The sequence below is a fragment of the Fundulus heteroclitus genome, chromosome 24, assembly GCF_011125445.2.
Source record: "Fundulus heteroclitus isolate FHET01 chromosome 24, MU-UCD_Fhet_4.1, whole genome shotgun sequence".
Lineage (NCBI taxonomy): Eukaryota > Metazoa > Chordata > Actinopteri > Cyprinodontiformes > Fundulidae > Fundulus > Fundulus heteroclitus.
Window position 1 is genome coordinate 3,738,249 of NC_046384.1, and position 13,468 is coordinate 3,751,716.

A 13,468-nucleotide genomic window follows, 5' to 3' on the forward strand; every position below is an offset into this window, starting at 1 on the left:
TACCAGTAATCCCTCCCTGGCTCATACCTGAAACAGTAGATTTGACATGGTTGGAAAAGAAAAAGGAAGGCAATATTAATCATAAACTCATACAGGAATATGTTAATAGTTATTATGGTTATATTCAAATATATACAGATGCATCTAAAAATGTGAGTGATAGGTTAGGTATTGCATTTTATGTTCCAGATTTCAATATCAAAGTAAATAGGAGAATAAATAATGATTTATCAGTATATACAGGAGAATTGTTAGCAATATTATTAGCATTACAATGGATAGAGGAAGTAAGACCACTAAGATCAATTATATGTTGAGATTTGAGTTCAGCTTTACTTTGTGTACAAAATCATTTTTCAGAAAGTAGATTAGACATATTAATTGAAATACAGCAAATTATATATCAAGTTCAAATTATGGGTATTAGTGTTATATTTATTTGTGTACCAGCACATATAGGGATTAATGGAAATTACATTTCAGATAAGATTGCTAAGGAAGCATCAACAAATACAACTATTGATATGATGATTAACTTAAGTAAGACAGATATTAAAAGTATCATTAAACAAAGAATAAAGGAAAGGTGGCAAAAACAATGGGAAGAAGAAAGGAGAGGAAGATGGCTGTATAGGATTCAACGGAAAGTCAGAGAAACGAGAAGGAAACAGAAGAGAGGAGACAGTTATTTCAACACTTAGATTTGGACACACAGGATTAAATAAAACACTATTCAAAATAGGGAAGCATATGTCGGGCAAATGTGAATATTGTGAACATGATGAAACAGTAGAACATGTAGTGATGTATTGTAAGAAATATAAAGAGGAAAGAAGGATTTTGGTTAGAGATGTTAATAGGGAGAAAGTTAAATTTGATATAAAGGATATTCTGCAGAAAAAGTAAAAAAAATGTTATCAATATCTATTTAAATATTTAATAATAACAGGAATAATTAGGAGGATTTAGTATTTGTAAATTAATATTATAGATATAAATACATAAATACAAGCATCTTTGGGAAAATGGCCATTTTGACCCACACTCCTCACCAGTTGGTGGCGGTAATGCGCACCGGAAAGTTGTTAGCAAACCGCCAATAAACTCAAGAAGAAGAAGACGAAGAAGACGAAGAAGAAGAAGAAGAAGAAGAAGAAGAAGAAGACGACAGAGTTAAGCGAGCGGAGAAACAGTCAAGCTGCGCACAGCTGGTGTTGAGCGTGGCGAGCAAAGTCGGGCTCGTGCAGAGAAGGAACTGAGCGCGAGGACGGTGAATTGAGAAGAGTTTTTCAGAGTTGAGCGCGCGCGTGTTGTCTCACTGCGCGCTCAACCAGAAGACCCAAATATCGCTCCATAGTCCTCCCTCTTCCTAACGGCGCAGCCGCGTTGATCACTTCCGGGTTCTTTGTCCTTGTTTCGCTGTGAGGCCAGAATTGGGAGTGTTGGTGAAGCTGAAAGAGAGCAGCAGCTGCTGCAGGTGATGAAGTCTGGAAAGAAGTCCAGCAGCTGGAGGCACAGCGGAGAAACTGGAGGGAAGCAGGAGCTCAAAGAGCGGCAGGACGCAGCAGAGGAGACACCAATGATGGGGGATGTTTTCCAGTCCAGAGTTCTGCTGCACCCATCAGGTTTGGAGATTTCCTTCTTCATGCTAACTGTGTGGATGGAGCTAAAGTTTAGGAGCCGTTTTCAGCAGCTGATGGATTCCTCCTCTTCATCACAACTCGTTGCAGGGTTTCCTCCAGAAAACTGGCTAAACCTGCAGCTCTGCACAGGAGGTGCTAATGCTAGCTTAGTATGTAGCATAGGAAAGCTAATGCTAGCTTAGCATGTAGCTTAGGAGGTGCTAATGCTAGCTTAGCATGTAGCTTAGGAGGTACTAATGCTAGCTTAGCATGTAGCATAGGAGGTACTAATGCTAGCTTAGCATGTGGCATAGGAGGTACTAATGCTAGCTTAGCATGTAGCATAGGAGGTACTAATGCTAGCTTAGCATGTGGCATAGGAGGTGCTAAAAGTACAAGTACCTCTCCAAAATATGACTTTGGTAAAAGTCCAAGTCACTGACTGAAATGTTACTTGAGTAAAAGTCTTAAAGTATCTGAAATGTCTTGTACTTAAGTAGCATGTAGATTAGGAAAGCTAATGCTAGCTTAGCATGCAGCAACATTCAGCATCAAATTCTTCTTGTCAGTCTGCCTGGTAAAGTTCCTCCAAACATCACTTTTTGGTAGGCAAAAGGCGAACACAATGGCGGGCGAAAACAAAGAAAAAGACAAGGTTTCTGCGTATTTTTGTTCTTTAGATATCGTATCAGAAGATCGTTATCAGAGTAAGTTGATGGTTGATGGTATCAGATTGCCAGATCCACACAGCAAAAGCCTGAAGGGACGGAGCGAGTCTGGGAAATGCTGGCCAAGGGTTTTATAGAGCGACATATACAGCTGCCTTATCAAAAGGCCAGGCCAGTACACACGAGAGAGCATGAAAGCCATGAAATCACTGGATGGCTACAATTATTTAATGTCGGGACATGTTCAGACATGTTTGTGTAACATACTAGAGAAGTCTGGTCCATGTTGTCTGCCGGTGTTGGTTATATCGAAGAAACAGCGGAGTGTATAATAAATAAGATCCCAAAATAAAAAAAAAGTTTTGCTAACCTATCTTATTTTGAACGCGTTGGACTGGGAAAAAAAGCTTTGGGTGGGTTAACACTTTCACATTATTTGGTGACTTTTTAGAAGGAATTGATCAGAAAATTAGATCAAAATACTGTAGTTGTGGCAGAAAACTTAAGATAAGATAGGCTTTATTGATCTCACATTGGAGAAACTCACGTGTCACGTCGGCTCAGAATCAGTAATCATAGGAAGAAGGTGTCAAGTAGGACGAGGTGCATCACATCATATCCTCGTTATACTCTGGATCAAAAAGGAGTAGGTAAGTAGAAGAAAAAATAAAATACAAACAGAAATAAGGCAGAGGATTACAGTTGCAGTTGTTACAGTTATAATTACAGTTATGGTCACAGTTACAATGCAGCATTGTATAATCTGGTAGCAGCAGGGATAAATGACCTGCGGTAGCGCTCCTTTTTACAGACAGGGTGTTTAAGTCTGTCACTGAAGGAGCTGCTCAGCTCCTCTACAGTCTGGTGCAGGGGGTGGAAGGTGTTGTCCATGATGGATGTGAGCTTGGACAACACCCTCCTCTCAGCCACTTCCTCCACTGAGTCCAGAGCGCAGCCCAGGACAGAAGTGGCCTTCCTCACCAGCTTATTCAGCCTCTTTCTGTCCCGCTCTGTGCTGCCAGGGGCCCAGCAGACAAAACTTCTACATTCAAGTAAAATGACATCTCCTTACACTCATTTTATCACTGCATTTTTAAGATCATAAAGGACACTTAAAGTCCTCAAACTTTCTGAAAATTTGATGGTGCGCCTTTGTCTGGTTCAAATACCTAAAACATTCATCAAACACAAAAAGGAAAGACAACAGACGATCTTTTCTGGCAAGGAGAACACCAGAGAGATGCGTTCAGTTACATTTCAACTGTTCTGAAGCAAACTCTGCTGCTGCCTTACTTTTTATTATCTTAGAAACGGGAGGTCCGTATATACATTGCAGAGTTTAAGGAAGGGGGAGACATAATTCAGTGTGACCTTTGACATCATAAACTAGCAGTTTCAGGTATGCAGAACAACCTTAACAATTGAGCATTTAGTGATCAGGAAAAAGTGTATCAACAGATGGCTGGGTGTAATTCATCACAGATAAGATAGTGCTCACAAAAACAATCAACATTTATGGTAAGACTGTTTCTTGCACCAGGCCTTACTCTGTAACATAGGAGACAGAGATATCAGTCATCTGAAAAACACTTTGTCTGAATGAACTCAAACCTTAAAAACTTTTAATAGTAATGAGTAAATACTTGATAAATGCAATAGACATGGTAAATAAAAATAAAACATGCAGAGAATAATAAAATGATTCTAAAAGCCTTATAATCTGATGCTCTTTTTTATGTGTGGACATGGACATATTAGACACATTGGACAAAGCCTAACATTTTGCTTTAAAAGCATGGCTGAAAAGGTCAATGTCGTGTCATCAGCACTTTAAGGTCAAAAAGGTAGCTCTACAACGAACTGAGTTTTCAAAGGGGTTATAACATTCATGTCATTTTATTCTGTGTTTTACTGTTCTGCATGTTCTGTCAAAGAATTTAATCTAACAAAATGTCCTAAATATATCAGAATTAAAATGTGCCTCAGTTCAGGATGAGATCAAAATATTTTCTAATCTGCATAATGTGTTTCAATATTTCCTGCAGATGTTCAGCAGAAGCTGATTGTTAGAGAAGAAGCTTCTTTAGACCACAGACCTCCTGATGACCTGCATGACCCAAAGCCCCCCCACATAAAGGAGGAACAGGAGGGAGTATACATCAGTCTGCCAGGAGAGCAGCTCAATGGGAAGGAGGTGATTAATGCCATCAGGTTTCCAGTCTCTGCTCCTCCCATACAGAGTCTGGATGATGAACAGTCTCTGCTGCTCTCACAGGTTTATCCAGACCAAATTAAAGGCAGAGAGCTTCCAGAAGAGAATGATGGAGAAGAATCCACCAGGATACAAGATCATGGAGATGCTTCCATTTCTTCAGAGGCTGAAGACACTGAGGAGGATGAAGAGGACAGTGATGTAGAACACCCTCTCTCTGAGCTAAAACACTTGTCAGACTCTGGATATAAGAAATGTTCTACAGAGAAGAAAAAATGTAGGAAAGGCCGCACAGGAGTTAAGCTTAGCTGCAAAGACTGTGGCAAAACATTTATTAGAAAATATGCTTTAAACAGACACATGATAATCCACACAGGAGAGAAGCCTTTCTGTTGTGATCTATGTGGACACAGATTTATTGACAAAGGAACTTTAAACAGACACATGATAATCCACACAGGAGTGAAGCCTTTCTGTTGTGATCTATGTGGAAAAAGATTTAGCCAAAAAGGAACTTTAAACACACACATGAGAATCCATACAGGGCAGAAGCCTTTCTGTTGTCATCTGTGTGGACAAAGATTTAGCCGAAAAGCACATTTACAAAAACACACAAGAATCCATACAGGACAGAAGCCTTTCTGTTGTGATCTGTGTGGACAAAGATTTAGCGACAAATCTAATTTAAACCGTCACATGACAATCCATACAGGACAGAAGCCTTTCTGTTGTGATCTGTGTGGACAAAGATTTAGCCGAAAAGGAGATTTAAACAAACACATGAGAATCCACACAGGACAGAAGCCTTTCTGTTGTGATCTGTGTGGACAAAGATTTAGCCGAAAAGCACATTTACAAAAACACACAAGAATCCATACAGGACAGAAGCCTTTCTGGTGTGATTTATGTGGAAAAAGATTTAGCGACAAATCAACTTTAAACAGACACATGAGAATCCATACAGGACAGAAGCCTTTCTGTTGTGATCTGTGTGGACAAAGATTTAATCAAAAAGGAAGTTTAAACAGACACATGAGAATCCATACAGGACAGAAGCCTTTCTGTTGTGATCTGTGTGGACAAAGATTTGGCGACAAATCTGGTTTAAACAAGCACATAAGAAACCATACAATGCAAGACAAGGCAAGTTTTTTTTAGTTGATGCTTTTCTGACTGAAGCGAGACTGAGCTGGAAAAATGTCTCTCTGTTTGTACGGATGGCTCAGAAGTGATGATTGGCCCAAAGAGTGGAGTTGAAGCGTGGATAAAATCCATCAATCCATGCGTTATAGCTACCCACTGTGTCCTGCATCAACAGGCACTAGCTTCCAGAGACATGGACCCAGATCTTCTGTTCTGAACACAGCTATCACTGCAGTTAACTTTATGAAATCCAGAGCTTTGAAGTCACAGCTGTTTGGTCTACTTTGCCCAAATCTGGATGCTGAACATGACACACTGCTTTATCACTGAGGTGTGATGGTTGTCTCGTAGGAAAGTGTTGCAGAAAGTTTGAGCTACACGGAGAAATGATTGAATTTATGAGAGGAGAAACCAGAAATTGCAAAATAGGCTAACATGGCAATGCAGTCTGGATCATGAAAGAAATGTAGACATATTCAACATATTGAACAGCCTCAACCTCTCCATCCAAGGAAGCTACACATCTATCCTTGAAGTTAGAGACAAAATGACCACCTTTATGAAGAAGAAGAATACAAGATAGAATAACAGACATGTTCCCCCAACTGACTGACTTTTTAAACACTGAGAAGCTGTCTGTTGCTATTGTGAGGGATGTTGTGACTTCACACCTAACATCACTGTGTGAGAACTTCAGCTCATATTTCTCTGATGTGAACACTGATGCCTGGGACTGGATGCTGATCCATTTTCACCTGCTGCAACAAGAAATGGCTTAAGAGGTAAAACAGAAGAACAGCTCTTGGAGTTATCTTGTGACAGAACATTGAAGGTCAGATTCCAACAGGAAAACCATGCAAACCTTTGGGCCTCCCTCCCACATGAGTATCCTAAACTGGCTGCTGAGGACATAAAAATATTGCTGCTGTTTCCAACCACTTACCTGTGTGGATCAACATTTTCAGCTCTGACTGTAATGAAGAACAAATGCAGAGCTGGTTTACAAGTGGAAGATGATCTTAGAGTTGGTTTGTCATCCATGCCTCCAAGAATAAACTGTGTGTGGTGAGAGACAGGCTCATCCTTCTCACTAATTGTCAAGAAGGTTATTGATGTCATTGATGAATGGCTTGACTGTGTAACAAAGCCTAAAGCAGATATTCATAAGAATGTTTTTTGGTTTTCTGCCAATAGTTTGAATAAGATGTTTGTTTTACTAAAATGTAACCAATTAAAACTGATAGATGGACCAAAATAGGTTTCACTGGAATTTCTTTCAATCTTCTCACAGGTTTATCTTTTTTGGAAACTTTAAAATGTTATATTTGAAGACAAAATCCTGTGAAAATATAACTGGAATAAATGTCTTCTGCATTTAGTGTTAAAATCATTATTTTTTTTTCTTTAGCATATTAGTGATGGACCGGTACAGGTTCTTGAAGGCAGATGCTGATTATTTTGACATCTATGTGCTGCCTACTTTTTTGTGCCTAATTTTAAAGACGATATTGCCTTTTGTTTCTTTATATGATAAAAATGACACAAAACAAATATTGCACAACTCTTAATTAGAACAAAAAACATTAACAAATCAAACTGATTAATAACAATGGATAGCAAATGGAGGGAGCACCAAATCACTATTAGGTGTATATACCTTTTTATTTAAAAACATAATTCCTCCTGTGTTTTAACTGTACAAAAGGCTGTTTAAAAATAGTATCAGCATGAAGAACCTAAAAATGTCCTGCTTCTAAGGGCCCCCTGGCCACTAAAAGTTAGAGGACCCCTACATTAGTGCTCCAAGATTTTAGGTTTGATCTGTGGTTACTAGCTGTAAGGAGGGAAGTAGGAAAGGAGCCTGTATGCTTCCTGACATAGTTCCTTTAGCATAGGGATGTCACAATTTACCAAGGAGCTACAAGTAATCCCAAAAAAGTTTGCATGACATGACCTATTAGCACAGCCCACCTCATGGAAATAAACAAAAATGTCCGCAGAGAGCAGAGCGTGTGGTTGTAAGTAGCACTATTTACCCTTTCACGTATTTCAGGAGTTGTTGGTCATCCGTAAGCAAAGGAATTTCACACATCCATGCAGAGACAGCCTCTCACAGAGGGATGCCCTGCTGTAGATTCAGACTTCACCTCAGTCCCACCACCACTTCTTTCCTGGAGAGGCTGGAGGAGTGGGTGACTGGGGAGACCAGCCACCATGTGGGCCACATGGGGCCAAAGGCTTACAAGCTGAGTAAATGTGCTTTCTGTTAAACTCGTTGGCCGCCGCTTCAATGGAGCGGGGAAATTCTCGTCCTCTGCGGAGCGGAGGACCTGACCTGCATCGGAGGACTGTTGAGCGAATCAGAGTTAAGTCTGCAGTCTTAGACTCTGCGTCAGACGCCAGAATAAAGAATCTGTCCATGCCAAAACCTGCTTTGTTTTGCTTCCTCAGGACTCCAGCCGGAGGAGTCAGCAGAGTACCCATGTTCCCAAGCTGAGAACAAAATCTGGGCTGAAATCACCTGCTGCATGCCGGGGACTCGACTACGACCCGGGGACTGATCCGACCGCGTTTTGGCTAGCTCAAATGTCTGCTACATGTCTGCTGCTGAAATGACCAACGTTTTCCTGGAGTACTGCTTTCCCTTGGATGCTCAAAGTGAACCAGACTCACACCGAGGCACCGACAGGTTTGGCAGAGAACTAAACAGGGAAAGTTAAATGGTTTATTTAGAAGGTTTACATAATGCACTCTTACCGTTAGCCTCGTTAGCATTCTTAGAACTATGTCATTGCTGATGTAACTTGAGTGTGTTTTTATGGTTTTAACAAACGTTATTTCCACAAGGGTTTATACACTGATGGGATATTGATGTCTGTGTTATCTAGTCCACTCATTATGAGTAAAATAAAGCCAAAGTTTTTTAAAGTTAGTGCCAAATGTCTGCTAGCCTATGCTATTAGCTTCCAGTAACTTCCATTTCCTGGATGTACAACTACGATTTGTTTCAAATGTAAGGTTTGTTTTTCGCTTCGCTCCACCATGCTTCTGTATACTCCTAAATAACTCCCTGACTCTCTCCCTAAAGGCTCTTTGTTCTTGTTCAACAGTTCTTTCAGGTCACTGGTGATCCAGGGTTTGTTATTAGGGAAGCATGTCAATGTTCTGGTGGGGATGATACTGTCCATACAGAAGTTCATATAGTCAGTCACACACTCAGTTATGGCATTTATGTCCTCTCCATGTGGCTGGCAAAGAAAAACCCAATTGGTAGTTTCAAAACAACCCTGTAGGGCTCCGTCAGCTTCCTGTGACCACTTTCTCACAGCCCTTTTTGTTACAGGTAGTCTCTTGACAAGGGGTTTATAATCTGAGCTGAGAAAAACAAGGTTGTGATCTGATTTACCCAGAGGAAGTCTTGATTTGGAAATGTATGAATCCCTGACTTTTGTTTAAAACAAACATTTGCCCTTGCTACACAGTGATAGGTGTATCCATAGACATCATATACGTAGACGCCCCATTGGACGCTGCCGGCCGCTAGCCTGACGTGTCTACAGGGCGGCCATCTTGGGTCAGACCACAGATCAGACAGCTGCTGTCAAAATGAATAGGAGGCAGCTCAGATCTCATTTTAATCATATGTTCACAGTGATCGTGACCTTTCAGACAGATTACACATATTTATTCAGAACCAAAACTATTTAAACTGAAGTCAAACTGGTATATATACTTGCAGTTATATATTTTGCAGTTACATATTAATATAAATAAACAAACAAATTACACACACACACACACACACACACACATATATATATATATATATATATATATATATATATATATATATTGTACATGTATATATATATATATATATATTGTACATGTAAACATGTATGTTTATTTTTTTGATAAATATATATTTTCATAGACTATTGATTGCAATACTTTTTATCATAAATCGGCTCCAACAGGGTGGCTTCCTACTTCATGTACATTTACAAATGGCACTTTAAACTGTACAAAAATGGTAGATGTTTCTATCACTTTCTACAGTATGAATTTTTGCATTTTTATAGTTTCATGTTTACTTTGTTCTTTTATGTCAGAGCCTCCACGGGACCCACTAGAACATGGGGACAAGTAAAAGTGAAATACAAGAATATTCTACAAAATGGTAGCCTTTAATTATTATAATTTATTTTAAAAAGCAACTTCTTCTTCTTTTTTAAAAGCCATTGTTAAATGATGTGTTTGTCTGTTTATAACAGCCACCAAGAGAAATCTCTCTACAATTACACCGTCGCGCTGCGCTAAAGGATCCTGTCTATTGCGCAATACGCGATTAATTCGAAAAGCTCTAAAATTATTCTTGCACCTTCTGCAACAGGTTACTGTCGTAAAAATGGACTTGGCTACGACAGACAGCTCTTATTTGTAATAGACCCTGTTGGTGGTACACAGCTGCAGTGTGGGCATCATTACATTATATAATACAAAACGCAATGTAGACAAAAAGAAAAAAATCAACAAAAAACTAAATAATGCATCTTAGAATTAAAACGATTACAAAATCATAGCAAAAAGAAAAATACTCTGTTATTTTTTCCCCCCATAAATCATTTCTGCCCAGTAATTTAGCACCATTTTGTTTGTTTTGTTTATATATACTCAGACAATCTTACTTATGGACGGTAATTCCCCAGGATGTGGTTTGTAGTGTCCTTTTATTTGCGCACCCATAAGCGGAGTAAAAATCGGGCACCCTGGGAAGTAGCTCTGGAAGCTGCTAACTGTCAATACAAAATCAAAACACTATCAATCATTTAATTCAATCAACTGATCCCATGTAGCCCCTAAAAGGGTGTTATGGGAGTTCTGGGTGGAATTCTAAACAATAGTAACTGAGTTCCCATCTTTACTAAATGACGAGACGGTGGTATGACGTTCCAGCACTTTTATTTAGAAACAGAGCAGAGATTCACATAGATGGAAAGTAATCGCACCCCACGGTTCCGCTGCAGTCTCTGTCTGCCCTGTCTCTGTCTGCCCTGTCTCTGCCTGCCTCGCTTTTCGGGCTTCTCCTAATACTGCACCGTGGCCTTCCCATGAGACAAAACAAAGACAGTCTATCGTAAACAATCAGTATCCCTCAGCAGCTGCAGCATTTGGCCTTGCAATCAGAAAACAGTGGATCTTATACACAGACATCAGGTCTCCAGGCCTCCTCTGTCCGAGTGGTGTGAGGCCATAGTGACTTCAGAATAATAATTCTTATAACAAGGGGTGACCTCTTTAGTCAGTTGATTTATCCTGAAATCGGGTGAGAATTCACCGGATTCAGAGTGTCTGAAAACATAAAGTACAATTTTCCTGAATTGACTTGTATTCTGTCTGACTGCAGCTTGGTCTGACCCAAGATGGCCGCTCTGTCGGCACGCCTCTCACCCGACGACGAGGCGTCTACGTATATGATGTCTATGGAATCCAGGACCTTCTTGCTGCAAGGCAGCAGTGCTACCCATCTGATTTACAGATGACTCAGCAAGGCAGTATTTTTAGATACAGATTTTTTTTAAAGTTATTTCTACTAATGAAGACACAGAACACGACTCAGACTAATTCCTCAAAAGATAGGGAGCATGTTGCTGTTCCAAAGAAAAAAAGTAGATAGATAGATAGATAGAAAGTAATCACCACATTGATATGGCCCATGCTACATACTCCGGTACAGTAGGTGGCGGTATGCACCTAAAAGTTAAGGTTGCAAATCTGCCATTAAACAAAAAGAAGAAGAAGAAGATGTCCTCGTTTTGCTGTGAGACCAGAATCGGGAGTGTTGGTGAGGCTGGAAGAGAGCAGCAGCTGCTGCAGGTGATGAAGTCTGGAAAGAAGTCCAGCAGCTGGAGGCACAGCGGAGAAACTGGAGGGAAGCAGGAGCTCAAAGAGCGGCAGGACGCAGCAGAGGAGACACCAATGATGGGGGATGTTTTCCAGCCCAGAGTTCTGCTGCACCCATCAGGTTTGGAGATTTCCTTCTTCATGCTAACTGTGTGGATGGAGCTAAAGTTTAGGAGCCGTTTTCAGCAGCTGATGGATTCCTCCTCTTCATCACAACTCGTTGCAGGCTTTCCCCCAGAAAACTGGCTAAGCCTGCAGCTCTGCACAGGAGGTGCTAATGCTAGCTTAGCATGTAGCATAGAGGTGCTAATGCTAGCTTAGCATGAGGCATAGGAGGTGCTAATGCTAGCTTAGCTTGTAGCATAGGAGGTGCTAATGCTAGCTTAGCTTGTAGCATAGGAGGTGCTAATGCTAGCTTAGCTTGTAGCAACATTCAGCATCAAGTTGTTTTTGTTTGTCTGCCTGGTAAATCCCCCCCCCCCCCCCCCCCCCCCCCAACAACACTTTTTTTGGTTTATCTTTTCTGGAAAGATGTTTGTTCTACGGAGGACCAATCCTGCCATAATTTAAATGGATTTAGACTACATACAGAAATAAATAAGAACAAGAATTCCTTTATTGTTCTGCAATTGGACATTTCTGGTGTGACAAACACAATGACAGTTACACACTATATCAGTGAGGCAAAAAAGAGCAAACCAGTGAATTCTAAAGTTTTTTTCTAAAGAAATACCAAGAGTAGAAGATACTGGTAAAATATCAGAGTAAATATTAACCAAGGAAAGAAAAAAAATACTTTGATAGTGGAAGTATTTAAATCAAGACCTTGTAATGTTTTTATTAATCAGAATATTATTCAACACAATAATACTATTCTGTTGAATTATATTAATAATATACTAATAATATTATTCAACAGAATAATATTCTGTTGTACAGAACATAATAACAGAACATATATTATTATTATTATTATATATAATAATAACAGAACATATATAATGCATATGATGCAACCCTTCCAATCACCATCATTGGTCATCAGGTTTGTAACTTTGAACCAAGGAAAGGAAGAGTAAAGAAAACTGTAGAGGAAGAAGACAGTGGTTCCTAGACTAATCAGCTTGTGGTCTTTGAGAGACTGGTGCTACGAACATTGGGGTGACAAAGGTAAGGGGGGTCGATCCTGATTTGCAACTGTTTGATCTGCTTTTATGATTTGTACTCAGTGTCAGGTTCAAACACCTAAAACATTCATTAACAACACAAGAAGGAGAGACAACAATGAGATTGGTTTTCAAATAATCTTGCAAGGAGATCGAACGGAGATGCTTAATACAGATGTCCAAATCCGATCTGAAGCAAATCCGTCGCCCCCTCTCTATTTATTAGGAAAAGGAATCCCTGGTTCCATTTTGAATCTAAGGGGTAGGGATAAGCAAAATAACTGTGACCTTCGAGATAAAACCAAGCAGTTCACACAGTGCAGCACTCCAGATGGCTGAATAGAGTTCATAAAAACACTTATCATAGTCACAACATATTTCTCTGCTTTCTGCAGGCCTTCTGCAACGATAAGAGAGATCTAAAACCTTAAAACTTCTTAGTAGTAAAGAGTAAATATATATGATAAATACAATGAAAATAGTAAATAACATAAAATATGTAGACATAGTAATAATAATTCTATCAATCACGTTGGTGATGACCCATCCAAATACAAGTAGAACCACAGTAATGGTCATAACCTGAGTGTTGGTTCAATCTGTAGCTCGAGGGACCGAGCTCAACTTTGATGGGGTGAGACTGAATTTAATCTGCTGGGTAAAACCTGTCTTTTTATTCTGACATCAATGATGAAATTGTATACTTTTAGATAAATCTGTTAGCCCACTTCAATCACTGAATCAAATTTGACA

General features: G+C 39.7%; 1 protein-coding gene across 1 annotated transcript; it reads left to right on the forward strand.

The window, feature by feature from the left end:
* Positions 1-4,958: 4,958 nt before the first annotated feature.
* On the forward strand, positions 4,959-5,510 carry LOC118557876 (gastrula zinc finger protein XlCGF49.1-like; the record flags this gene model as incomplete). The annotated part of the gene is made up of 1 exon (XM_036128353.1): positions 4,959-5,510. A coding segment is annotated over one exon (552 nt), but the record flags the coding sequence as incomplete, so codon positions are not given.
* Between the last annotated feature and the right edge of the window lie 7,958 nt (positions 5,511-13,468).